The 26,799-nt window shown below is 41.9% G+C and overlaps 1 protein-coding gene across 2 annotated transcripts in view; it reads left to right on the top strand.

Annotated features, from left to right (window-relative positions):
- Nucleotides 1-26,799, top strand: part of PPP6C (protein phosphatase 6 catalytic subunit) — a 1,288,377-nt gene that overhangs the window by 1,008,278 nt on the left and 253,300 nt on the right. For both annotated transcript variants that reach the window (XM_044058362.1, XM_044058363.1), the window contains one exon: nt 5,925-6,134. In XM_044058362.1, coding sequence (XP_043914297.1) covers nt 5,925-6,134 — 210 coding nt within the window. The remainder of the gene's footprint in view (nt 1-5,924; nt 6,135-26,799) is intronic.

Here is a 26,799-nt window from a genome sequence, read left to right as displayed (position 1 = left end):
CACTAGGGCTACTGCCACTTGACAGCTTTTTGAGGGGTGGCAACCAAGGATATTTTGGAGGCAGCTACTTGGAGTTCAGTGCATACTTTCTCTAGGCATTATCACCTACCACTTTACTCCAAATCCAGGGCTGGTTTTGCCACTGCTGTTTTGCAGGGCGTTTTGGCAGCTCCTGCTTCCTTATAGTTTGGCCATCCTCCCTTACCTCTGCTTTGGGATTCTACCCAAGTGTAAGGACTGCAGCAATGTGAGATGAAGAACATAGTACAGTTTTGTACCTACCATAAATGTAGATGTTCGAAGATCCACATTGCTGCAGTCCAATTTACCCTCCCTCCTTCCCCTCTGTAGTTAGAGGCGGTTGTGTGGGTTGGGTTGTCTATATGATGTATATTGTATATATTGTACATATTTTTAGTGCTAGGATGGTTGGTTGTTTGTTTGCTGTCTTTTGGTTTTGACCTTTATTTTTAGGGTCTTCTGACATCTGGGGCAAGAAAAGACTGAGGATATGACGTCAGTCATGCGCATTTGTACCCTGACGTCCTGATGTCAGTCAAATGCGCATTGACCGACGTCAGCCTTATACTTTGATATTCGGGCCGACCGAGGACAGCGGACTACCCAAGTGTAAGGACTGCAGCAATGTGGATCTTCGAACATCTACATTTATGGTAGGTACAAAACTGTACTTTTCTTCCTGTCATTTTCTGTTGTCTGTTTTTCCCTTTGGCCTTTCTACTACCTCAATGGTATTTACAAAATGCTTCGCTCCTGTGATTGCTTTTTTTGCAGAATTCAGGGGATACAAGTTTTTCCTTACCTGGGATGACCTCATGTTTCAGGCATCCTCTCCAGAGATCCAGTTGCAAAATCTTAATTTTGCCATTTCCATTCTGCAAAGCCTGGAGTTCACAGTAACCTTCAATAAGTTTTTTTCTGACTCCTCAGGACCATATTTTCCTGGGGTTCAGGATTCAAACAGTGCCTGTGCTGGCATCTTTGTCTCCTCCCATGGCCTTCACACTCATTTCCTTCTTTCATACTCCTCTTCTCTGGCCTCGATTAAAGCCAGGGAGTTTGAGAGCTCTGCCAGTTCATGGCATCCACCAGCCCTATGCACCCTGTGGCCAAACTCCACATGAGAAAGTTTCAGTGGTTTCTGAAGTCAGTTTGGCTTCAGCTTACACACCCCCTAGAATTTGTAATTCCTATTCTACCTTGTCTCAAGAAGGATCATCACTGGTGTATCTAGCATCATCTTCTTCTTACGGCATTCCCGTTAGGGGTCGCCACAGTGGATCATCTGTTTCCATTTCTTCCTGTCCTCTGCATCATGCTCTTTCACACCAACCTACCTGCATGTCCTCTCTCACCGCATCCATAAACCTTATCTTAGGCCTTCCTCTTTTCCTCTTACCTGGCAGCTCCATCCTTAACATCCTTTTCCCAATATACCCAGCATCCCTCCTCAGCACATGTCCAAACCAACGCAATCTCGCCTCTCTTGCTTTGTCTCCAAACTGTCCAACCTGAGCTGACCCTCTAATATACTGATTCCTAATCCTGTCCATCCTAAGTCACACCCAGTGCAAATCTTAACATCTTTAACTCTGCCACATCCAGCTCTGACTCCTGCCTTTTCGTCAGTGCCACTGTCTCCAACCCATATAACATAGCTGGTCTCACTACCCTCTTGTAGACCTTCCCTTTCACTCTTACTGGTTCCCGTCTGTCACAAATCACTCCTGACACTTTTCTCCACTCATTCCACCCTGCCTGTACTCTCTTCTTCTTCACCTCTCTTCCACACTCACCATTACTCTGAACTGTTGATCCCAAGCACTTAAACTCATCCACCTTTACCAACTCTACTCCCTGCAACCTCACCATTCCTCTACCCTCCCTCTCATTTACACACATATATTCTGTTTTAGCCTAGACCTTCATTCCTCTACTCTCTAAAGCATATTTCCACCTCTCCAGGGTCTACTACTCTCACTACATATCACAATGTCATCTGCAAACATCATAGTCCATGGGGCCTCCTGTCTAATCTCATCTGTCAACCTGTCCATCACCAGTGCAAATAAGAAATGGCTCAGAGTTGATCCTTAATGTAATCCCACCTCCACCTTAAACGTATCTGTCACTCCCACCGCAGTCCTCACCAATGTCACACTACCCTTGTACATATCCTGTACCACTCTTACATACTTCTCTGACACTCCTGACTTCCTCATACAGTACCACAACTCCTCTCTAGACACCCTGTCATATGCTTTCTCTAAGTCCACAAAGACACAATGCAACTCCTTCTGACCTTCTCTGTATTTCTCCAACACTCTCAGAGCAAATATTGTATCTGTAGTGCTCTTTCCTGGCATGAAACCATACTGCTTATCACTAATCACCTCCTCCCTTCTTAACCTAGCTTCCACTACTCTTTTCCATAACTTCAAGCTGTGACTGATCAATTTTATCCCTCTGTAGTTACTGCAGGCTCTGCACATCACCCTTATTCTTAAAGATAGGTACCAAAGCACTTTTTCTCCACTCCTCAGGCATCCTCTGACTTTCCAAAATTTCATTAAACAATCTGGTTAAAAATTCCACTGCCATTTCTCCTAAGCACCTCCATGCTTCCACTGGTATGTCATCTGGGCCAACAGCCTTTCCATTCTTCATCCTCTTCATAGCTGTCCTTACCTCCTCCTTGCTAATCTGCTTCACTTCCTGATTCACTATCCCCACATCATCCAACCTTCTCTCTCTCTCATTCTCTTCATTCACCAGCCCTTCAAAGTACTCTTTCCATCTACTCAACACACTTTCCTCACTTGTGAGTACGTTTCCTTCACTGTCCTTTATCACCTTTACCTGCTGCACATCTTTCCCAGCTCTGTCCCTCTGTCTAGTGTATCTAGCAGTTGTCTCTAAATCCAGGACTTCCTTTTCATCCCCCCTTCCTTCTCAGGAGATGTTCACAGATGCTTCAGATGTGGGATGGGAAGCAGCTTTTGACTACCTAAAGGTGCAGGGGGTGTGGTCGCCTCTTCAAAAGAAAGAGCACATCAGTGTCAAGCAGGTGAGAGATCTTTTGCTGTCGCTTCAGGCTTTTCATACTTTGTTCTCCCCAGGACCGCTCAAAGTATTTGCAGACAGTACCACAGTGATGTATGTTAACAGAGAGGGACAAGGTCTTATCTTTGCCAGTTGGCACTCCTAGTGTGAGATCTTGCTGTCCAGTATCAAGTGACTCTTCAGGCAGTTTCCATTCCCTCACAACAAAATATTGTGGCGGACGCACTGAGCAGGTCCTTAACTAAATCCCCCGAATGAATGCTTCACAGGGATGTGTTTCTGGACATTGCCCTCACATGGGTACTCCTCCAGTAGATTTGTTTGCCTACCCTCTGAACAGACAACTTCCTCTTTTTTTGTGCCAGAGTCCCAGGTCCTGTGGTGTGCAAAGGGATGTTACTTTATGCATTCCATCCCCTTCCTCTCATTCCAAAAGTGCTGTTAAAAATTCAACAGAATGCTCCCAAATTTTTGTTGATTCCCTTTTGGCAGAGACCACATTGTTTCCCTCTTCTGCATTTAGCTGTGTGCAGTCATCACATGTTACCTCACAGGGTGACCTACACGCACAAGACAAGGGATCTCTCATCCATGCCCACCAGTCCACTCTTCAACTGACACTGTGGGTGATCGATTTTGATTCCACATAGACACCTTCATTTTTCTGAAGACATACTTAGGGTCCTGCAGAAGGCCAGGAAATGTCTAGGACATCCTGCTTGATCCAAATGGAAGAGGTTTTTTGTTTGGTGTCTCTCGTAACCTTGATCCACTTACTGTGAATGTTCCTGCAGTTCTTTCTTATTTGTGTAAATTGTTCATTGCTGGTTTGATCTATTCTTCTTTTATGGCCTACTTATCTGCTATCCCTGCTTGTTTGCCTTTAGCTCCTCCTTTAGCTTCTAGATTTTAATCTAAACAATTCCTTAAAGGCGTCCTTCATATTAGGTCTCGCAGGAAGCCTGTTCCTCCTCCCTGGGATCTTAATTTTGTTTTGGAGTTGACTCAGGCTCCTTTTGAGCCTGAGGCTTTCAGCTTCCTTGCAACATTGCTCTTGGAAGGCTGTTCTTTTATTGGCCCGTACTTCTGCCAGACTGGTGTCTGAGCTTCAAGCCCCTATGGCTTGTCCTCGGTTTTTGGTGTTTTATAAGGACAGGGTGTCCTTGCGTACTCATCCTTTTATTCGCAAGGTGGTTAATTAGTTGTTACTTAATCAGTTTATTCATTTGCCTTCTTTTTTTTCCTGTCTCCACAATCTGCCAGTGAGAGGGTGCTGCATACTTTAGATGTACATAGACAACTCTGATTTTATTTGGATAAAACTAAGCATATTGGAAAATCTGATCAGTTTTTGTTTTCATCCTATGTCCCTAGGATTGGCTGTATCCAAGCAAACTATTTCTTCTTGGATCTCAGACTATTTTTCTTTGTTATACTTTTCATGGTAAGAGCCTTCCTTCCTTCTGTGAAGGCTCATTCTGCTAGGGCTGTAGCTTTTTCTGGTCCTTTTTTTCAAGGGTTTGGATACTAACTGTATTCTTGAGGCAGCTACTTGGACTTCTGTGCATACTTTTACCAAGCACTACAAGTTGGATGGAATCTCCAGAGATAGAACTGGTTTTGCTCGGGTCTTCCTTCATGGCTTCCTAGAGGGCCCTGCTGGTCCTTCCTTCTCCGAAGTGTTTTGTTGAATTTTTCCAGTCCCGCATTCATTAGGAATATTGCAACACTTGAATGGAAGGACATAGTGCAGTTGTGTGAAATGTTATATTAACAGTAGATGTCCTTTCCTTCACTGTAGCAGTATTTACTCCTTCCCTCCTCATCCTCCTGGTCTATTTCCCTCCTGGGTGTACTGATTACCTCTTTGTTTTTTCTTGGACTGGCATTCCTACTGGGGCTACAAGTTCTGAGGATGGTGTGTCTGTATGTCACCTTTATGCCTTATGCAATGTGAGGAGCATACATGTAACGTACAGCATACCTTAAAGCAACAGTAGGCTTTTGTATACTGGCTGGACGTTGGGCTGTTGAGGCAGGGGATCCCATTTGTTAGTACTGCAACAGTGAAGGAAAGAACATCTACCGTTATGGTAAGATTTTACACAACTGTACTTTCACCATGCAGAAGTAACACATTTGTAAGTAGGATTTTGCCCAAGTGTTGTGATTTACTGTTATTAACTGTTCTGATGAAAATAGTAAAGCTTGTTCGGGTATTTATTATAACAGAATTTTTTTAGGAGGGGTTTCTCCTCCTTTTCTCAAGTTGGAGAACTTGTACATGGTTACTGCTATACAAGGTCATGGTATTGCTGAGTGTTCAGTTTCATGGTCTGATTATGCAAATACTGAATCTTGCAACAAACATACTTCCGTTAAGAGCTTCCAAGTTCAGAGCTTGTAAAACAATGCAGAATATGTATATGTGGGAGACCCTACCTATGTCATTGCTTTTAAAGGTGCAGAAACCAGTATTGGTCCTCGCAAGAAATAGCCAGTACTGGAAAATTTCGTCCATATCTTTGCAAGCAGTAGGTGGACGATCCCAGAGCTGTTCTTAACTGTTGATTTGACCTCTCTCAAGGCACTTTTTAGGGCAAGTAGCTTCATATATCCACTTTCTGAAAGCAAAAGATGACTTCTGATAATGCATGAGAAGTATATTATATTAGCCTTCCTCTTGTGTGTATAGTCTGCTCGTTGTTAATTGCGATCACGACTAGACCATGCAAACACACGAGCTCAAGTGATTGTCACAGTTAATTTTTTGAAAGACCATACTGTTGTATAAAAACATTTTTAGGAATTTTTCTCGTTTACTGTCTTTTTCTTACTAGTTGATTGATGAGCAGATTCTTTGTGTACACGGTGGGCTTTCTCCAGATATAAAAACACTGGATCAAATTCGAACCATTGAGAGGAATCAGGAAATACCACACAAGGGTGCATTTTGTGACTTGGTATGGTCTGATCCTGAAGATGTTGATACCTGGGCAATTAGTCCAAGAGGAGCAGGTTGGCTGTTTGGAGCCAAAGTCACTAATGAGGTAAAACAAATTCTTAATATTTCAAAATGCTTGTTTCTAGCATAGTATTTGGATTTAATGCACTTAAAGGAAATGTAATGTCAGTAAATATCTTCAGCCTGAACACAACATGGCAGATATCTGGAATACTACTATTTATTTTTTTGTATATTTTTTGATTTGATTATTGTCATCTGATAATTGTTAAAACTACAAAAGCAGTGGCGTCTTCCTTGGCACCACTGAAGTTCTCTTGGCTCTGGTGTAAGGTAGGCTCAGTATTCCCTTATATATCCTGCATTGCTGCATTTTCTTTTCAGCTCTTCTTGCTGTTTTGAGTCCCACATGTCTACTAACATGCCAGTTATTGGCTGTTTTCATTCCTTTCTTCCTTAAAGTTGTTTAATACTCCATAATGTTAATTTTACTAGTGATTAAAATCTACAGTAAGTGTGTTCTTTGTGGGGACAGATAAACTCCAAAGAATTTCCATTACTATAACAGTTTTTTTTCTATTTGGGCCATAAACGTAATATTGAGAATTGTGATGTTTATGCGAACAGGACAAGAAATGTAGAGACAGAGACGTTGTGTTTGTTCTTCAGTGAAAAACAGAGTCAGGGGTACTTATTAAAGCTGGCAAAGTCAGATAAAGTAAAAATTCAGTCAGCATCAGGATGAGAACTGTCTGGAAAGAGCCAGTCTGTATGTAATCATGAAGGTATCTATTTCTCTGTTGGCATCCTGACAGTGTGAATGTATGCTGTGGCCCAACTGTGTACACCTTTGGTGGGAGGGGACAAGTGATCTGCATCACCAAGGAGGCTTACAGTACCTTCCCCACATGAATGCAGGCTCTTGTATCCCTGCTGTGAAGGCAGCTACCTGTTGATTTATTGGTGAACCTGATGCCAATTTCCAGGCTGTATGTTAGCATCAGCATTCCCCAAAAAAAAATCTTAGAAGAGGCCCATGTTGTATCGCAGTAAGCTCCACTGTGCCTTTTCTCCCTGCCATTGCCATAAAGTGCCTGAAATTCTAGACAAACTGGTTGCCTGCAGTGTACTCAGTTTTCTACCTCCATCATCTGTGCTAGCAGAGAATGTTGAAAAAAAATGATTGAGGACAGAATCTATTAAGAAGGTATTGTCTCAGATTCTGGAGCTACAACATATGCTTCTGCTAGTGAACCTAGTACTTATTGGCACAGAGTTGCTTGCTTATGTTCATGGAGACCCTGTATTGTCTGTGCCTTGCAAGTGTAAAAATCCAAACTGGCAGGAATGTCAGCACTAATGTTGAACCAGACTTTGGTCTTAAGGTGTTTGAGCCTGAGGCACAGCTCTCCGTAGTAAAAGAACCATAAATTTATTCTGTACACAAGGCTATCTCCAGTTCAAAGCAGCAGCAGCTTTACTCTGTACTGTTAATGGTTTTATGCACCATAAACAGTAGAGATTCTTCTGGCTGCCTCAGAGGAGTTGTCATGGGTGACTTTTTTCCTAGCTAACTTACATGAGTATCTGTGAAGGACATTGATAAAAAGGAGAGAAGACATAAGGACAGCGTGTTTCTTTGTAGCACTCATCCTTTTATGCCCAAGGTTATTTGATTTGTCTTTGAATGTCTGTTCATCTTCCTCCTTTTTTTTCCATTCACCACAGAATCCAATTGAGTGGGTTCTTCATCTTGGATTTACACAGCACCAAGAAATTGTTTGGCGATATCTGAGGAAATCATCTCGTCCTGGATTTCTAAGGCCATTTCTGTTTTCCAATTCTTTTTATGGCAAGCAGGTTTATTCTGATCTGATGTCTTTTTCATTCATTCCTCAAGTGATGCATCTCTTATCAAACCTCTGATCTGGTGCAGCCACATTTACTACACACTTGGATCTGACTCTCAAGCTCCTCCCTTTACCCATAATGCCCTGGTCACCCTGCCACCTCTTATCTTGGTTGCCGTCTTATCTCAATAGGTGTGGATCCTGCTCGCAGAGCTTTGAGGGTGTATTTTAATTACAGTGAGTGTTTTCTTTGAAACTTGCTTATAGCTTTTTCTTTAGTTACCTCTTCCTCCCTTACCCTATTTTTTTCTATATTTCTGTTGCATTAGGGTTATGATTTAATTTTTCTTTCCGTATTCTCAGTATCATTGTTGGTATTTCTCTGTCCTTTCTTTCTGCTCTTCCTACCCTGTAGAGGGTAATTCCTTTACCCCTGGTGATCTTCTCTCCTCGAGTGACATGGCTAATCCTCCTTCAGATCCTACAGCCCTGCAGCCATTGGGTCCAAGCTCTGATCTTCACAGACCAGTCACAAATAGACAGCCAGCCCTGTCAAGTGCCCAGACAGTTCCCCACATGGACTTCCTTTTTCTTGGGCACCTCTACAGGTAATCCCACCGAAGAGGTCCCCTGCAAGAGAACATGCAAGGGGAGGCACATAGACTTCCCCCAGGAATCGCTCATTGAAGGTGCCCATTTCAATGAAGGGTAGATGTCCCCAACGTCTCCACCAGATATCTTTTTTGGAGACATCTTAGAAATCTTCAGACAGAAAGGTAGATTGTTCTCCAATACCCCTTCCCTAGTAGAGTGAGTATTCCTAGAAGATTTTGGATCCAGGCCATCTACATCTAGGGTGACTCCACCAGCTTTTGAAGCTTACTTATCTAGTCTCTCGCCAGATGTGGAAGGAACCAGATACTGTAGAACCCATCCCATGTCATCCTAAATAAGTTCCTTGCTCCTCCTAAGGGCAGATCCCACTTAAGGGGTTCCATTGAGGCAGCAGCCATGAAGAAAGAGCTAGCTAAGCAGAGACTCCTCTGTCTATCCCACTAACAGAGAATCCAGGGTGTTGGACAGATTCAGAAAGCACATGTATGCCTCTGCGACCTTTGCCTTACTGTCACTGAACTACTTGGCACATTTCACTAGGCTGTAAAGGGATTTGAGTAAAGAGCTTTCCAATTTCATGTCTTTAGAGGCCCACAAGAAGCTTTCTTTCCAGCTAGCCACTCTGCTGTCCAGCTCTAATGCTTTCATGAGGTTAATTTCCCATACTGCTGAGGTTACCTTATGGGCATTAGATTGAGGTATAGCTGTTAGAAGACATGCCTGTATGTGGTTGTCCAACTTTGCGGAGAAAGATCTTGTCTGCCATAGTGATCCATTTCACTACCCCTCAGAGATCCTTTTCCAAAAATCAGACAGGAGGTAGAAAAATGTGGTTGTCAGTCCCAGGGTCCTTTTCAAGACTCTCAATATCTTTCCCAGAGGCAGGGGTGGGGTTCTAATGGAAGACGCTGTCCTCCCAGCAGAGGAGGCCCGCAAAATCAGGGTTTCTGAGACTCCTCCTTGGATAAACCCATTCAGTGTTCCTGAAAGGTTGTCTGACTGTTCATCTCTGGAGGCAGTCGGGGAGAGGTGGTTACTTGTTTCTGCGCCCAGATGCTTGAGCATCTCAGTCACAAAAGATACTGTGGTGGCAACAATCATATCTAGAGGTTACCTAATACTATTTGCACAAATCCCCCTGAAAAAAAGGAATAGTCTCCTTGATGTTCCACCCAGTCAAAGGGAGACAGCAGCTGTAGAAGTTCTAAAGCTGCTAGACAGAAGAGTCCTCCAGAAGGTCCTACCAGACCAAAGTGGATTCAGAACCTACTCAAGACTTTTTAGTACCAAAGAAAATGGGGGACCGAAGACCAATTCTAGACCTCAGCAATCTGAATCATTTTGTAAAGAAGTCAAAGTTCCAAATGGTCATGGTTCAGTCCATTCTACCATTTTTACAAGGATGATGGATGTGCTCCCTGGATCTTCAGAACATGCACTTTTGCATCAAGATTTCAGGATGCATACTATCACTTTAAGATGAACAGACAATCTCAAAGATTTCTGTGCTTTCAGCTGGAAGTCGGTCGCTATCAGTTCAGAGCCCTGCCCCTAGGTCTTGCCATAGCCTGCAGGGTGTTTACCAAATGTATGACAGTGGTAGCAGCTCATTTGAGACTGCTAGAATTCCAAGTGTTTTTTAAGTGTCTCAGTCAGCCTTTGCAAGTTGCATCTCCAACCTGTTCAGATCTTGGAGTTCATAGGTGCTAATTTGGACACAGTCCCCTAGCCTCCCTTCCACTGAACAGAGTACAGACTATCTGGTGTCAAGTCAAGCAAGTTATCTCACACCCTTCTTCCGCAGCCAGATTGATTCTTCAGATTTTAGGGGCGATGGCAGCAGCCTATGGCCCATTTTTATATGTGAATTCTTCAGTGGACTATTGCTGTCAATGGTCAATTTTTTGCCATCCCTTTTCTTCACCAGTCAAGCTCATTCAAGTATGCAAAGACCACCTGGGTTGGTGGATTCAGTTGGATGATGTTCTCAAGGCCATTTTGTTCTTCCACATCCAGTAACCATGGTTACCATTAATTCACAACTAGGATGGTCTAAGGTTACGTGGTCTCCAGAAGAGACCATTTTGACATCAGTGCCCTAGAGATGCAAGTGGTCCTTCTAGCATTGCAGGCCTTTAAGGACGTCTTTCTTCTCAGAACGATTGTGATTCAAACTGACAACCTGTCTGTGGTTTGGTACATCAACAAACAGGGGGAGCCCAATTTTGTCCCCTCTGTTAAAAAGTGGTGAGAGAGTGGCAGTGGTGATTTTCCAGCATCTGCTTTCATGTGACAATGCACGTCTTGGGGAAATCCAACATGCTTGAAAACCAACTTGGTAGGTCCATTCTGATGCTTCATGAGTGGTGTCTCGTTCAGTCAGTTGGGGAGAGGATTTTCCGTCAGTGGGGTCAACCTGCTGTGATCTGTTTCTCTCTCCACAAGATGTTTGTCAGGTTCTTTGTCCTGATACCCGCTCCAGGGGTCACAAAGAAATGCTTTAGTCCATGTTTCCCTCTCTGTTCTCCTTTACACTTATCCCCAATACCTCTGATTCCCAAATTCTTACCAAAGGCACTTTGGTTGAACAGCACTTGTCCTCACTGCCCCCCTTTTGGTGTCAAGTGTGGCTCCCTTTCCTTTGGTTTCACCTTTATCCACCTTGAATACTGGATCCCATTCAAGACCTTCTCTCTCATCCCATGGCGATTGATCACCCGAATATTACAGGCCTCAAGTTTGACCGCATGATTTCTCCAATTTCACTGATTATTCCAGGCTTTCTTCTCTATTCCACAAATATTACTTTCATCTCAGAAGGCCTCAACCAGAAAAATCTACAAAAGTAAATGGAACAGATTTTCTGATTGGGCTCTGCAGAGGGAATTAGACCCCTTCCCTATCCACGTTTCTACTGTTCGAGTTTTTAACATCTATTTTTCAAGAAGGGGCTAGTTTCACTGCTATTAAAGTGCAATTGACAGCAATATCCAATTTTCATTCAGGTGAAAATTCTTCCGTTCTAGCGTCATAAAGATTGTGCAGGGCCTTCCTTAAAGGTACCATCTAGTGTTGTCCTTTTCATTCTTCCTCAACATATGGGTTCTGATCAGATCCTCTGATCCAGCTTGACTGCATACTCTAGAATTTGGATCCAACTGTCGAGCTTCTCACTCTACCAATAATGTCCTTGACCATCTCAGTACCTGAGAACTCGTTTGCCGCCATTGTACTCCGATGCAGGGCTCTTCTCTTTATAGATAACTTGTGTTTTCTTAATTTTTTTTGGTATTTTTACATAAATATCCTTTTACTTTATTTTTCAACCTTCCTCTTCGTGTATGCTGTAGCGTTAGGTTCATTACTATTTTTATTGTATCTCTTGTTGTACCATACTTGGTATTTCTTCTTTACCCTATAACACTGGGCATTTTCTTGATTTTCATTGCTGGTGATCTTTTTTTTCCTTCTTGCTTCCTTCCTAACTGCCAAAAGAAGTTTTTTTCTTCTTTGTCCTTTCTAGTGATTTTAGTTTTGACACCATCAGTCTTACCCTTCCTGTAATGGCTAACAAACCGACAGGATTCAAGAAATGTACTTCTTATGGGCATAAAATCTCAAATTGGATGCACACAAGGTGTAAGTTTGTCTCAGAGCCCCCATCAGGAAACAACTGAAATATTTGGGCTGCTTTTAATTCCAGGGCATTTCTTGTCCGATGCAGCAAACTAATCTTAAAAGGTCTCCTTCCTCCTATTTCAGCATCATCTTCTGGGGCTCAAACCCCTGGTAAAACTTCAAAATCTGATCGATCGGAGCACAGAAAACGCTCTCCACCGAAATCTCTTAGGACTTCATTGGAACCTCCAACAAAAATTCAAAAATCCTTGGATCTGATATTTTCAGATCTAAAGGCTCAATCATTGGATCCCAAAGCTTCGGATCCAGTTGTAATATTGCCCAGACGTTCAGATCTGAAACCTGGTACTTCAGAAAAAAACTCATACACCAGAGTTTACACTGGATCTGATTTCTCCTACTTTGCACTGTCCTTTCTTACAGACTCCTAAGAAACATTCCAGGCCACAGTCCACCAAATCATGCAGAAGTTTATCAGAAGTAGATGTGGATAGAATGATGTGAAAATTTCCAGATGCGGGTCCTACCGTCTGTCCCCTATTGGATCGATGAGTTCTTACAAGGTTCTGCTGCCTCCTTCTCCGATCTGTCCCACAGTTTCAGATCCCCAGGATCTGACAAACCCAAGGGGTCGGAGTCTGATCTGAAGAAAATTTCTTTGATTCTAACAGCATCCTTGACTTGTTCCAATCCTTTGCCTTCATATCAGAATGGGATCCAGAGCCAAAGTGTCACTTTGGATCTGTGGGGCTGAAATGTACTCTGTTATTAGATTCATCCCTGCCTCTCGGAGCCACGGCACTGGACAGTTTGGGTCTGGTTCCATTCTCAAGGAATGGATCCAGTAGAAGTTGTGATCTACCTGTACTGGAATGCTCAGCTCTGTTGCAGGTGGCCACAGCTTCTACTGGCCTGTCCGTCTTCGAGGTCGTGGAAACTGATTTTTCTCTTTCTAGAGAACCAGTTTCTCATCCCTCTGATCCAGTTCCCTATTCCCTTTTTGATTCCGAGCTCTGAGTCTATCAGGCCTGTTCCACAGGGGACAGCTAGTTCTAGCTAACTTCCAAGCAGTTCCTATAGAGAAACTCCCCCTCTCTTCAGATACCTCCCCTGAACATCCCCCAGAGGAAATCATTGGAACAGAACATGCAAGAAGAGGCACATAGATTCCCAGTTGGAATCTCTCACATAAGATACCGATCTCGATGAAGTGTCCCCTAAATCACTACCAGATGATATCTTCTTTGGAGACATGTTAGAGATACTCAGACAGAAGGGGTAGTTGGTCTTCAAAAATCCTTCTCTAGTGTAATCTTTATTTCTGGAATCTTTTGGTTTTTGCAGATCTGCGTCTTGGGCTACCCCTCCCGGCAGGAGAACTCACTGATTTAATTTCCTGCCAGGCATGGAAGGAGCCGGATACCGTCGAACCAATTCCAAAATGACCTGACATATTCTTAGGTCTTCCCAAGGATAAGGCCCCAGTGGAGCAGGAGTCTCAGTAGAAGCTATGGTGGTGGCAGCAGCCACTAAAAAAGAGCTAACAGAGCAGAGCTCTTCTGTCCTTCACCAGAGTCTAGGGTGCTGGAGAGAGCTGGAAAGCACATTTTTGCCTTGGAGACTTTCGCTTTGAGGTCTCTTTGGCACATTACTCAAGATTACAGAGAGATCTGACTAAGGAACTGTCAAATTTTCTGAGTCCTTGTCTGCTGAAGATTTCAAGAGATCCTCTCAGCTGGCCGCTATTGTCAATTTCCAACACTTCCATGAGGTTGATCTCTCACACAGCTCCAGTCACCCACCTCATGGGCTGTTGGTTCAGGCATTGCCATAAGGAGACATGCCTGGATGCAACTGTGCAATTTTGCAGAGCCTTTTACGACGTCTTTCAACACTTCCTCTGATGGCACATCCTTCTTTGGTACATCAATTAAAGAGGTGCTTACCCGCAGTGAACAAGAAGGAAGACTGTCTACTGTGGAAATCGTTTTCTACTCCTCAACAAACCTTTTCTAAGAATCAGAGGTGATAAGAAAGTGTGGTTCTACAAATCTCAGGGACCTTTCCAAGATTCGTGCGGGTCATCTCCAGAGGCAGAGGAAGCCGTTCCAATGGTAGACATCGCCCTAGAGGCAGAGAAGGCCTACAAAATCAGGATTTCTGAGATTCCTTTCTGGACAAGACCCTTCCAGTGCCCTTGAAGTGCTGCCTTGACTGTGCACCTTTACAGGCAGTGAAGGGACGATTGTCCTTGCACTCAGACACCTGGGCAAATATAACAGAAGATTCATGGGTGGTAAGAATAATATCCAGAGGTTATTCCATTCCATTTTCAAACTCCCTTTTTGCAAAAGGAAGAACCTTCCCACATTCCACCCTGTCATAGGAAAGCAGCAGCACAAGAAATTCAAAAGCTGATAGACATAAGTCATCCAAGAGATCTCGCCAGACCAAATAGGATTACTCACACTTAAAGATGGTGGACTTCAGACCAATTCTGGATCTGAAGAAATTGAATCCGTACGTAAAAAAAGTCGAAGTTCCGAATGGTTACGTTTCAGTTCATTCTGCCATTTCTTTGTAAGGATGATTGGATGTGCTCCATGGATCTTCAGGATGCATACTCTCTCATCAAAATAGACAGGAGCTCCAGAAGACATTTGCACACATTTGGGCTCTTAGCTGGGAGATCGTCATTATCAATTCAGAGCCCTACCCTTTGGACTCGCCACAGCCCCTAGGATGCTTACCAAATGTATGGCAGTGTGGTGGCTGCTCACCTGAAACTTAAAGGATTATGAGTGTTTCCATATCTGGACGACTGGCTCCTCACCTCCCCCTCCATATGTCGTCTTCAACAATCCAGGGAGTATTTCCACCAGACACTGGGAATAACAATAAATTATGCCATACCAAAGTTGACACCAGTTCAGAGCATAGAGTTTGTTGGTGCACATCTGAACGCAACAGCGTAAATTGCATCATTACCAATTTATCGCATACACATGCTCAGATCCAATTCCCACCCATCTTCTCCAGCCAGATTCATTCATCAAGTGTTGGGATCTGTGGAAGCAGCAATAGTATTACTTCCTTTAGAACAATATTCTATGCATGTTCTTCAATGGACTCCAGCTGTTTAGTGATCTACTGTTCAACAACTCCTATCCTTTCCAGTCAAATTTATTCTGATCTGCAAATGTCACAGCCACTGGCGGATCCAGTCAGATGACATTAATCAAGGCTGACCCTTTGTTTTACAGCCCCCAGCAGCCACAGTGACTACGGAAGTCTCACAATGGGGGGGGGGGGGTCTTGGGAAGGGCAGTCCAAGGCACATGGCCCCTCCAAGAGACCAAGTCACATATTAATGTACTGGAGATTAGAGCAGTCCTATTAGCATTGGAGGCATTTTAAGATGCTCTTCCTGTAGAGATTATTGTGATTCAGACCCAACAACATGTCTGTTACATGAACAAATGAGGGGGAACCCAATCTTACCCTATTTGCAAAGAGGCCATGAGAGTGGTGTAATGGGCAATCTCCTCAAACTGCTTTCTAGTTCTGATGCACATACCAGGAAAAAACAGTGCGTTAGTGGACAAGTTAAGCAGGCCCATTTTGATGCCACACAAGTGGTTTCTCAGTCTGTGGTGGAAGAGATTTTTCGTTGTTGGGGCCAACCTTGCTGTGAAGTTTTTGCTTTCCCCCACATCAAGTGTAGCGGGTATTTTGCCCTGATCTCCCTCGGAGGGAGTTACTGAGAGATGGTCTTGTCCATGTTTGGCTATTTAGTCTCCTTTAAGCATATCCTCCACTTCCCTTGATTCCCCAAATTTCTACAGAAATCAATCTGGTTGAAGAACTCTGTCATCCTCATTGCCCCTATTGGCCTTGACAGGTGTGGTTCACCTTCCTGTGGTTTCTTCTTCGTTATTCTCCATGGATACTGGAGCCCTTTCTAGATCTCCTCTCATGCCCTTCAGGGATGACCCATCCCAATATTCAGGGTCTCAGACTAACCACATGGTTTCTCCACTTCCAGTAATGGTCAGACAGCCCAGGCTTTCTTCCCCAGTGCATACCATAATATCCTCGCAAAAAAATTCCAATAAGAAAGTTTACAAGAGTAAGTGGAAAGATTCTCCCTTTTGGCATTGGAAAATAATATTGACCCTTTTTCTGCTGTTCTTGAATTTTTGATTGCTCTATTTAAAGGAGGAGCTAGTTTTTTTTAAATTGCAATTGGCTACCAATTCTAATTTTATACAGGAGAAAGAAATTATTCCTTGGCCTCTTTCAGATTATGTAAAGCATTTGTTAAAGGCATTTTTCTTCTCAGACCACCAGTATAAAGGATCCTTCACCTCCTTGAGATCTGACTGTTGTGCCACAAGGCTTAACAAAAAAACCCTTTGAATCTTTAGCAAAAAATAGGTTCATAGGTGTGTACTAGGCTAATGACTGTGGAGCCTTTACAAGCCTAGCCCATAGTATTACCCTGGCTATCATGCCACCCGACCTTAGTTCCCAGTGCCTTTGTTGAGTAGATCCACTGGAGTGATCTCCGGGGTGAATTTTCTATTTCCCATCCACTCATCAAGATCTCTCTTGAAGAGGGCCAGTGAGGTGTTTTGTTTGACATGTATGGGAAGTCTATTCCATAGCATGGGCAGTTCTCTGGGTTATGAACCTGTCTCTCCAACGTGTTCTGTTGATTGTGGTAATAAAACCTGAAAACCACTTGAAGACAATGTCTTAAAACAGCACTCAGATTGATGGTATTCGTGAAGTAAATAATGCTTTAATGCGTCACACAGCAAAATGTACAAGGCAAGTAGATAAGTGCTTTCATCTGCAAACATCCAGACTTTATCATATCTGAAAGTGCTTTTCAACACCACTATTAAGTAACCCAGTCAATTAAATCACTGAATACATTTAAAGGAACCATGTCCCTTTTAACAATTCATAAAAAACGTGTAATGTATAAAATGACGCTTAAAAATCTTTTCACAGTTTAGCAGCCTTTTCAACTAAAATTGGCTTTAAGGGCAAGTGGTTGTTTAGGCCAGGAGGATGGCAAGCATTTAATCTAAGCTGCCATTTGAGCTGACTTTTCCCTATTAAATTAGCCCAGTTACCCCCCTGACATTTTTCGCAACCACTTCCAAAATGCCAAATTTGTAGCCAGAAAATGATGTACATGTAAGAGAATGTTTGTATAAGCCTTTGTTATTGTTGGTGTTAATCGCATATAAATGTTCATAGACTCTCTTCTTCAGAGCCCTTTCCGTCTTACCCACATAATACGCTTTGCAACCTGAACATACATTCAAATAAACTAAACCACTTGTGTTGCAATTACCCCCTATCAGTCTAACATTATAAATAGGGTCTCCCAAAATGACATCTTTTGCATTCAACACATAAGAGCAATAGTTACATCTCCCACATGGTCTTGTGCCATTGTCAATCTTCCTATTGATTGAATGATCTAACAAGAATTTTAAGTTGTCACCTACCTTGTAAGAAAAAGTAGGGCCTGGACCCAAAACCTGAACTAGTTCATTATTATATTCCATAATCACCCAGTTCTTACGCAAAATATCTTTCACCTCATTACCAAACGAACCAAAATGGATAGACATGGAATTCAAAAAATAGGGAATGTCAGGCAAATTCCAGTCACTCAAAAAGGTACCATCACTATTTGTTGCGTTCATACAATCCTGACCCAACAAAGGTAGAAACTTGTGACTTCAACCTTCCAAAACTTCCGTACTCATCTGTTGCACCAAGTGGTTGGGGCCCTTGCTGTAAACATCTGTGTCAGTGTCCCTAATTCTCTTTTGAGGTTTTCCAATGTTGAGCACATTCTTGCTCCCCTTATAATTTGTCCTCTGACCAGGTTCTTCTTGATATGGTATGGGTGTTGACTATTGAACCTCAAAAAACAGTTGGAATAAGTGGGTTTGCTAAAAACTCTAGATGAAAAATGCCCTAACTCAAGGTCCCGAGTGATATTAACATCCAAGTAGTCTATAATCTATTGTAGGTGTGAGTAAATTTAAAGTAAGAACATACCCGTTAATATATTCTATAAATTCATCCACAATGGGTTTATCACATCTCCATAAAATAAAGATATCAAGATATCGCCCGTAAAGTAACCATTCCTGTTTAAACCTGGTGCTAAAAATAGACTTGTCCTCCCACTTAGCCATTATGAGGTTGGCATAAATGGGGGCACAACTGGCCCCCATTGCCACACCCCTTACCTGTTTAAAATATTCCTCCTCAAAGGAAATTAAATTATTATAAAGTATCTTCTCCATCAGTTCCATAACAAAATTTATCATTGTGTTATTCAATTTTGAATGTTCAATTAAGGCTTCATGGAATAACTCCAGGCCTTCATCATGTGGAATTGAATTGAAGAAATCAACAGTATCTGTCGTTGAAAACCCAGTAGTGTCAGGAAAAAAAATGTGACTTGATCCTGATTAAAAAATCTCAAGAGTCCTTAATAACGTGAGTGACTGAACTTAACACCTCCTTGATCAATCTATCCATAAAAATCCCAGAGGAATAGGTTAAAATGTTTTGTCCATACACTGTAAGCCTGTAAGGGGGATGGTCCACATTTTTGTGGACCTTCAGGATTCCCAAAACTGTGGGGATGAGAGGAAAATCATTTTTTTAAGAAAGACAGAACATCTTTATTAATTACCCCTTGGTATAGACTGTCTTTTAAACAAAGCTGTTATCTCCTGTCCACAATATGTATTCCGTTCAAAGAAACAGGAGAATATTTCTCTGTATCATACAAAATATCCGTGGTATCATTCACATAATCCATTCTCCCTACTAATACTACCCCTCCCCCCTTATCAGGCTTCATAACACGTATTTCATTTGTTTCTCTAAGATTGAATAACATCATCTCCTTATGAGTCAAATTGGTAATAATCATTCCTGTGGGTCTTGTGTTCACGGAAAATATCTCTCATACAAATCTTTTCGTAATGGGCCAACACTGGGTCGGGGGGGGGGGTTAAAAAGTCTATTTTTCTTCATATTCAAAGATCCACTCATTTTTTCCTGTTTATCCTTAAAAAGAAGTTGAAAGTTGAGTTTTCTAATATACAACTTAAAATCAATGTGTGTTAGAAATATCTGATTTCTTAACAGAACAAATTTAAACCCCTTATACAAGGAGAAGTTAACCTCTGTTATGATCTCATTTGTGTAGTTAAAAATGTTAAACTCATCCATACTAAGTAAGTTGCCTCCAAAACTAGACAAAATACCTTCTAGTTGTTTCCCCTGATTTGAAACCTGTTCTGGTACCAAGTATTCCAATAATTGTTCCTTCCATTCTGGGGTCAACCTCTCTGGGTATATTGCCCCCGTAAAAAAATCTGCCTGTTCCTATTTTGAGTAAGAATCCTCTCGGACCTCTTTAATGGGGGATAGTCCTGCCCAAACTCATCTTCCACCTCAGTATCCAAAAACTCTTATGGTGAGTTGTCATCCCCCCTCTTCGAGTTATAGCCCACTAAGTCAGGATCCTGTTCATCAGTCCTGTTTGTCATTATTCATGTTCAACCCATAGTAACTGTTGGGTAAACGGTATGCCTCTTTGTTTATACTCAATCTCATCTCTTTTAAGTTTTTTCATCTTCCTAGTAACAATATCTTTGTTTTTCCTCTGTCTTATTAAAAATCATATCATATCTGGCTTCAATGTTAGCAAAACACACAGTTTACAATTTCATTATTTAAAATACTAATCTCATCCAACAATTTTTTTTTATTTTATTATTGTTAACCTTAACAATGAAGTGAAGTATTTCTATATCGTGCCTATCAACCATCGCTAATCATCAACTTCTTGTTGACCAACGGTCAAACCGTTGGGAAATTTATTCATTCTAAGGCCTTTTGGGACCCTCTGTAACTTAATGCATTCAGCAAGGTACACGTTATCAGTTTGTAAGTGTACCTTGCTCGTTTTTGTTTGAAAGTCCCAGAGCCGATAATCTCCATAGGTTGCTTGGTTTTGGTCTGGTTAAAAATAACTGGCTCATTGTTGATCCAGTTGTTAAAACGAGATGCCCTGGATAAATCCTGCGAATTAGGTCCCCCCGTTATCTGTCCACAGGGGGGATGCTATGTGATGTAGAAGATACCGTCTGTTCCACCGTTATGGGTGTTCCGTTTGCCAACCCGGAAGTAGTCATCAATCCTGGGTGAACCTGCATCCCCGAGGATCCTGGGGGTTGAAGTCTTTCCATAATCCGCTGAATGTGATGGCATTCTTGTTCCAACAGCTTAGTAAACTGCCCAAAAGCCCCACAATTTTCTTTGTTTGTAATCTGTGCAATATTCATCACTAATACGGAATTGTCAGTACTTCCAAACTATCCATTGCGATCCATCTTTAAAGTGCTGTCGATCTCGAATGAGAAATAAGTGATGTGCCAAAAACCCACAACCACAGAACTAAAACAACTCTGTGGGTAACAAGTAGTCAAAAAGAACAACAAAACCTGAAAACCACTTGAAGGCAATGTCCTAAAACAGCACTCAGATGGAAGGCATTCGCGAAGTAAAAAATGCTTTAAGGCGTGTCACACAGCAAAATACACAAGGCAGTAGATAAGCACTTTAGTCTGCAAACATCCAGACTTTATCAAATCTGAAAGTGCTTTTCAACACCACCATTAAATAACCCATTCAATTAAATCACTGAATACATTTAAAGGAACCATGTCCCTTTTAACAATTCATAAAAAATGTGTAATGTATAAAATGACGCTTAAAAATCTTTTCACAATTTAGCAGCCTTTTTAACTAAAATTGGTTTTAAGGACAAGTGGTCATTTAGGCCAGGAGGATGGCAATCATTTAATCTAAGCTGACATTTGAGCTGACTTTTCCTCTATTAAATAAGCCCAGTTACACCCCCCCTGACATTTTTCGCAACCACTTCCAAAAATTTGAAGCCAGAAAATGATGTACATGTAAGAGAATGTTTGTATAAGGCGTTGTTGATATTTTGTGTTAATAGCATATAAATGTTCATAAACTTCTTCAAAGCCCTTTCCGTCTTAACCACATAATACACTTTGCAACCTGAACATACACTCAAACTAAACCACTTGTGTTGCAATTACCCCTTACCAGTCTAACATTATAAATAGGGTCTCCCAAAATTACTTCTTTTGCATTCAACACATAAGAGCAATAGTTACATCTCCCACATTGTCTTGTGCCATTGTCAATCTTCCTATTGATTGAATGCTCTAATTGTCACCTACCTTGAAAGAAAGAGTAGGGCCTGGACCCAAAATCTGTACTAGTTCATTATTACACTCCTTGTGGTAATGAGGTTGAGGTCTCTGGAGCTTGTGGTGCGGAGGAATTGGGATTTCTTTAGATGTAGCATTTCTAACAGAGCTTGGTCAGACATGGCTTTCTAAGTCAAGCAGAGATCGCCTCTAAGTAGGCAATATGCAATAGAGAATAGTTAGTTTTTTGAGCCAGTCCATATAGGATGTGTTTAAGGCCTAGAATCCTCTTGATGAGGTACTTTTGCGGCCACTCCAGTTGTTGCAGGTGTTTAGTGAGGTACATGCCAAATGGGGCATTGTACTCTGTGACTGGCCTAACGAGGGAAGAGTAGAGGGAGACAATGACCTCTTTCTTCCTGGATGCAAAACCCTTAGTAATGAGATGTGCCACATAGGACTTTCTGACTACAGTGGCAATTTGGTGGTCAAAAGAGAGGCTGCTGTCAACCTGTGTTCCCAGATCTTATAGCGCCTTCTGCGTTGTGTGGACTACCATCGATGTGGTAATTCATGAGAACTGGGTTTTTCCCAAAGGGGATGACAACACATTTTTTGTCATTAAGTTTAAGGCCGTGGTTCTAACACCAGTTGTCGGTCTCACTAAGGCCTTTCTGTAGGATATCGGCATCACTTGGGGAGTTAATAATAGCTCCCAACTTGCAATAGTCTGCGAACTTTGTTAGCCAGAGTCCCTTCGTATTGGCCTGGACTTCAGAGAAGTAGATACCAAACAGGAAAGGACCCAGGACCGAACCCTGTGGGACTCCACTCGTGACTGGTTGACAGTTTGACTTGGAAACAGCTGCTTTCACACTGTTGGTTCCATCTGTGAGCCAGTTTGTAACCCATTTAGTGATGTAGGGGTTGATGCCTAGCTTAGTGAGTTTTTCTATGACCTAAAATTTCTTTAATGGAAAACGGTAGTCTTAGTTGCTATTCTGGAAGAAGAATTTCTGAGCTCCAGGCTCTTTCATCAAAGACTCCGTACATTGTTTTCTATAAAGACAGGGTTTCTTTATGAACTAACCCTTCTTTTTTTATTTTTTTTATTTTTTTACCTAAAGTAGCTTCTGAATAGGCTATTAACCAATCCTTTCATTTCCTGGTGTTCTTTCCAAGTGTTTCAAATAAAGGAGAATACATGCTGCATATCCTAAATGTGCACATACAGCTACATTTTATCTACACAGGATAAAATAAATCAAATTCAGATCAGCTATTTGTTGCCTTCTCATCAAAAAAATACTGGGCTATCCAGTTTCTAAAGTTACTCTAATTAAATGGATCACAGATTGCATTTCTTAGATCTATTCTAAGCAAGGCATTTCCCTACCTAACCCCCTCCCCCAAGCTCACTTAACTAAATCCATGGCTAATTCATCTGCTTTTTGGGCAAGAACATCTGTTATTTGTACAGTAGCTACATGGTCCATTGTTAAAAATTGGATCTAATATCCAGAAGTGGAGATGCCTTTGGTTCAGTGGTACTCTTTGTGGTACTACATCCTTCCCTGAGAGCCGCCCAAAGTCAACATAGCTGTAAACTCTGTCCCATATGTTAAGGAAGAATGAAAAGGACATCAGATTTACAAGGTATGTACTTATCATAGCCAGGCATCTGTGTTGTCCATTTCATTCTTCCTCAACTTCCCTCCCATCCATCCCACATCCTTAAATCTTCGGGAGTAACTTGTCAGATTGTTTATTGTAACTCCATGTCCTCCTCTGTTAGTTCATCCCAAGTCCGTTTGAGGAAGAGGTAAATAGGATGATGAGGAAGTTCCTCAGGACACAGATCCAGATGGGAGACTTGCCTGCTTCGTATCCTATCGGATCTGTGAGCCTTAAACCATCATTTCAGCCTGTTGTTGCTCCTTCTCTGATCCAGCCTTACATTTCAGAGCCCTCGGATCCGAAGATTCTTGTGTCTTCCACTCCGGCAGTGTCCCTGATATGACCGGCTCCTACCACTTTGGAGCTCGATAGTTGTGGGAGCCGAAGTGTCTGGTTCGGTTCCAGGGGGTTGACTTTGACTCCAAAGCTTTCAGAGCAGTTGCTTCTCCTCGGGGCTTCTGCACTGGACATCTCTGTCCTGACTCCTCCTTCAGAGCAGAGGGTCCGGGAGGGCCCAGGATTGTCTGCTTCAAGAGCTTTGGCTCTGATTGGATTGTCCTTTGCTTCTCCTAGTCCTTCTGCCTTCAAAGTGGTGGAGCAGGTTTTCTTTCACCCTAGAGTAGTCTCAACTCTTCCACCATTGGAGCCATCCTTTGTTCCCTCTTTGGATCATGTGTCTGCTTATCCTACCCCTCAGGAGCAGCCAGCCCATATGAACTTCCAGCCAGTTCCCACCTGGGAACTCCCCACCTCTCCTCATACCACTCCAGAATACCCCACTGAGGAGTTTCCTTAAAAGGAGGCACTTGGATTCCCTGCCAAAATCATTGATTTTTTCTTTTTTTTTTTTTTTTTTGCTTGTCCACAGTGTTCTTTTTTTTTTTCTCCAAACATTTATTAAATTTTCACATATGATACAGTCTTACATTTATATAAATGCAAAACATACAAAATGATGCCACTTTAGTAGCAAGCAGTTTACATCACAGACACCATTGAAACAACTGTAGTTGCAAACATTATACATCACTTGTAAACAGTCAAGTCATTTTCAGTTAAGCATTATATGGCACATTCAAATCCTGCCTCTTAAACCTCATTCCTGCTCTGCATATATTGTTACCACAATTCCTATTTTTTCCTATATAGTTTGCTCCTTCCCTTTTCTAAAGATCCCAATTCCAGTTTTATCTCAGTTACTATATTCATTACTTATAGTAAAGTTGGTCTAGTCTTTGATTTCCATTTTCTAGTAATTTCTTTTTTTGGTAGCCACCATAATTAGAGTCAGCAAGGATTTACTATGTCTAGGCAATGCCGATTCTGTAGCATAACTCAAAAAAAAAATCATCTCCCCAGTCAGTGCAGTCCGTTCACCCAGCATCTCTGACAGAGCGGTCTGTATGGAATCTCTCAAGTCTGCCAGCTCACTACACACCCAAAAAAATGTTCCCAGCTACCTCTTTCTTGCCCATCACACCTCCAACATTTGCTATCCACCTGAAGAAAAATTATTTGGAGTCTGTTGTATAAATATAATTATGTAAACCTTTCCAGGCAAAGATCATAAATATTCTAGACTTTGTTGCATATTTGAGAAATGTACATATATCCCCCCATTGTGTCTTTGTGAATTGCTTATCCAGTCTCTCTTCCCAATCCTTTCTAAGTTCCCCTGATAGTTATAATTATCATGCAGTATTCTCAGTTAGAGCGTCTTCTGTGTAGTGACATGCATGAATGGGCGTTCCTTCGTTGAAGGTTGTGCGTTAGGCCCGGCAAGCCAGTACGTAAAAATCTATTGCCAATCATTAGCGGAACGGAGTTCCGCTGTGGTGACCCCTAACCGGGAAAAGCCGAAAGAGACAAACATTTTATATGCTTTACTAATTGGTCTTTTTTTAATGGTGGCTTCTGTTCTAGATTCTGTTAAAAATTCTACCAGTGCTGGTCTTTCATTTAGGAGCCCCCTATTTCTTTCTCTTTGCTTATACTCTGATATCAGTCCTTGATGGGGAAGGCAAACTAACCTGCAGTCCAAATAAAATGTTGGCCTTTTCTCATTCTGTTACTTTTCACTTTTTAGTTCTTTGTTCCCAATACCTTGATTCCTTTGCCAGTTTTCTCCAGTAAATTCCAGCCCCCTCTTGCATATTATCCGTATCCCTGACTACAGTCATCCCTATTGGCAAAATGTCTTTTCTCCATTCTCGTGCTGGTTTAGTTCTTAGAGTACTCCATGCTGTTTTATGAATATAATACTCTGTATGTTTTTGGTTCTTAAGAGTCTGCATACAAAATCCCAATATCTCCTTATTTCTTGAGCTTCCTCCCCATTTCAGCATCATTCCTTTCCACATGAAGACACTGATTTTGATGAAGGGTAAAGATTCTGCAGATCTCCACTTGAGGATTTCTTGTCTTCCCAAACCCATTTCAAGGAGGAGTCAGTGTTCTTGGAAGCCTTCGGGTCTGGACAGTCTGTGTCTTGGGTCTTGCATCTCTCCTCAACAACAAATGCAGCAGGTTCTTTGCCCTTATCCCGAATCAGGGGCAGTCACTGAGAGGGTGCTGTAGGCCATGTTTGGCCCTCCAGTGTCCTTTATGCATATTCTTCCCTGCTTTTCATCACCAAGTTTCTTCAAAAAGCACTTAGGTTGAAGAGCACAGTAATCCTCATTGCTCCCTTCTGGCCTCGACAAATGTGGTTTCCCCTTCTTTTGGTCTCACCTAGTACTTCCTCCTTGGATGCTGGATCCCAGTCGAAACCTTCTATTTTACCCATCAGGGCAAATTCACCCAAACATTGCAGGCATCAGGTTGATTGTATGGTTTCTCCAATTCCAATGATGGCTAGACATTCCAGACTTTCCTCCTCAGTTCGAAAAGTCCTAGTCATATCTCATAAACTTTTGACTAGGAAGGTTTACAAAAGTAAATGTAAAAGTTTTTCTTTTTGGGCTCCTTAGAGAGATCCTTTTACCACCTCAGTTCCTGCTTTGATTTTTTTCAATGTGGGGCAAGTTTTTCCACTGTTAAAGTTCAGTTAGCAGCCATCTCCATCTGTCACATTGGAGGTAATGCTTCTCCTTTAGCATCATCTAAATTATGTAAGGTTTTTTTGAGGGTACCTTTTTACTTAGACCTTCAAATAAAGGATCCTACTCCAGCTTGGGACCACCTTGGGACCTCATTATATTTTTGCAAACTTTAGTGCATTCTCTTTGAACTATCATCTAAAGTTGATCTTAAGTTTATTTGCTGAAGACTGTCTGTCTTTCTGGTGGCTATAACTGCTGCAAGATGAGTATGTGAATTCCATGTGCTATCTTCCAAACTATCAAATTTGTTTTTTCACACAGAGTTAACTTTATGCGCAAACCCTTCCTTTGTACCAAAAGGTGCCTCTGAAACCAACATCAATCAAGTGATCAGTTTGCCGGTTTTCTGCCCCAAATTTGAAAATAAGGAGAATACACTCTTTATCGTGTACAGTACATAGACAACTTTGTTTTTACCTTCGTAGGACCAGGACGTTTAGGAAAACTGATCAATTATTTGTCTCCTTTACTAATAGAATAGAAATAAAAACAGTTTCAAAAACTGGACTGGCTAAATGGATAACAGATTGCATCTTCTGTGTTTATTCTTTGAGAGTCATAACTTTACCAAG

Source organism: Protopterus annectens, chromosome 16.part0 (assembly GCF_019279795.1).
Source record: "Protopterus annectens isolate FY-2018-M chromosome 16.part0, PAN1.0, whole genome shotgun sequence".
NCBI lineage: Eukaryota > Metazoa > Chordata > Ceratodontiformes > Protopteridae > Protopterus > Protopterus annectens.
This window is presented reverse-complemented; position numbering and strand designations above follow the sequence as displayed.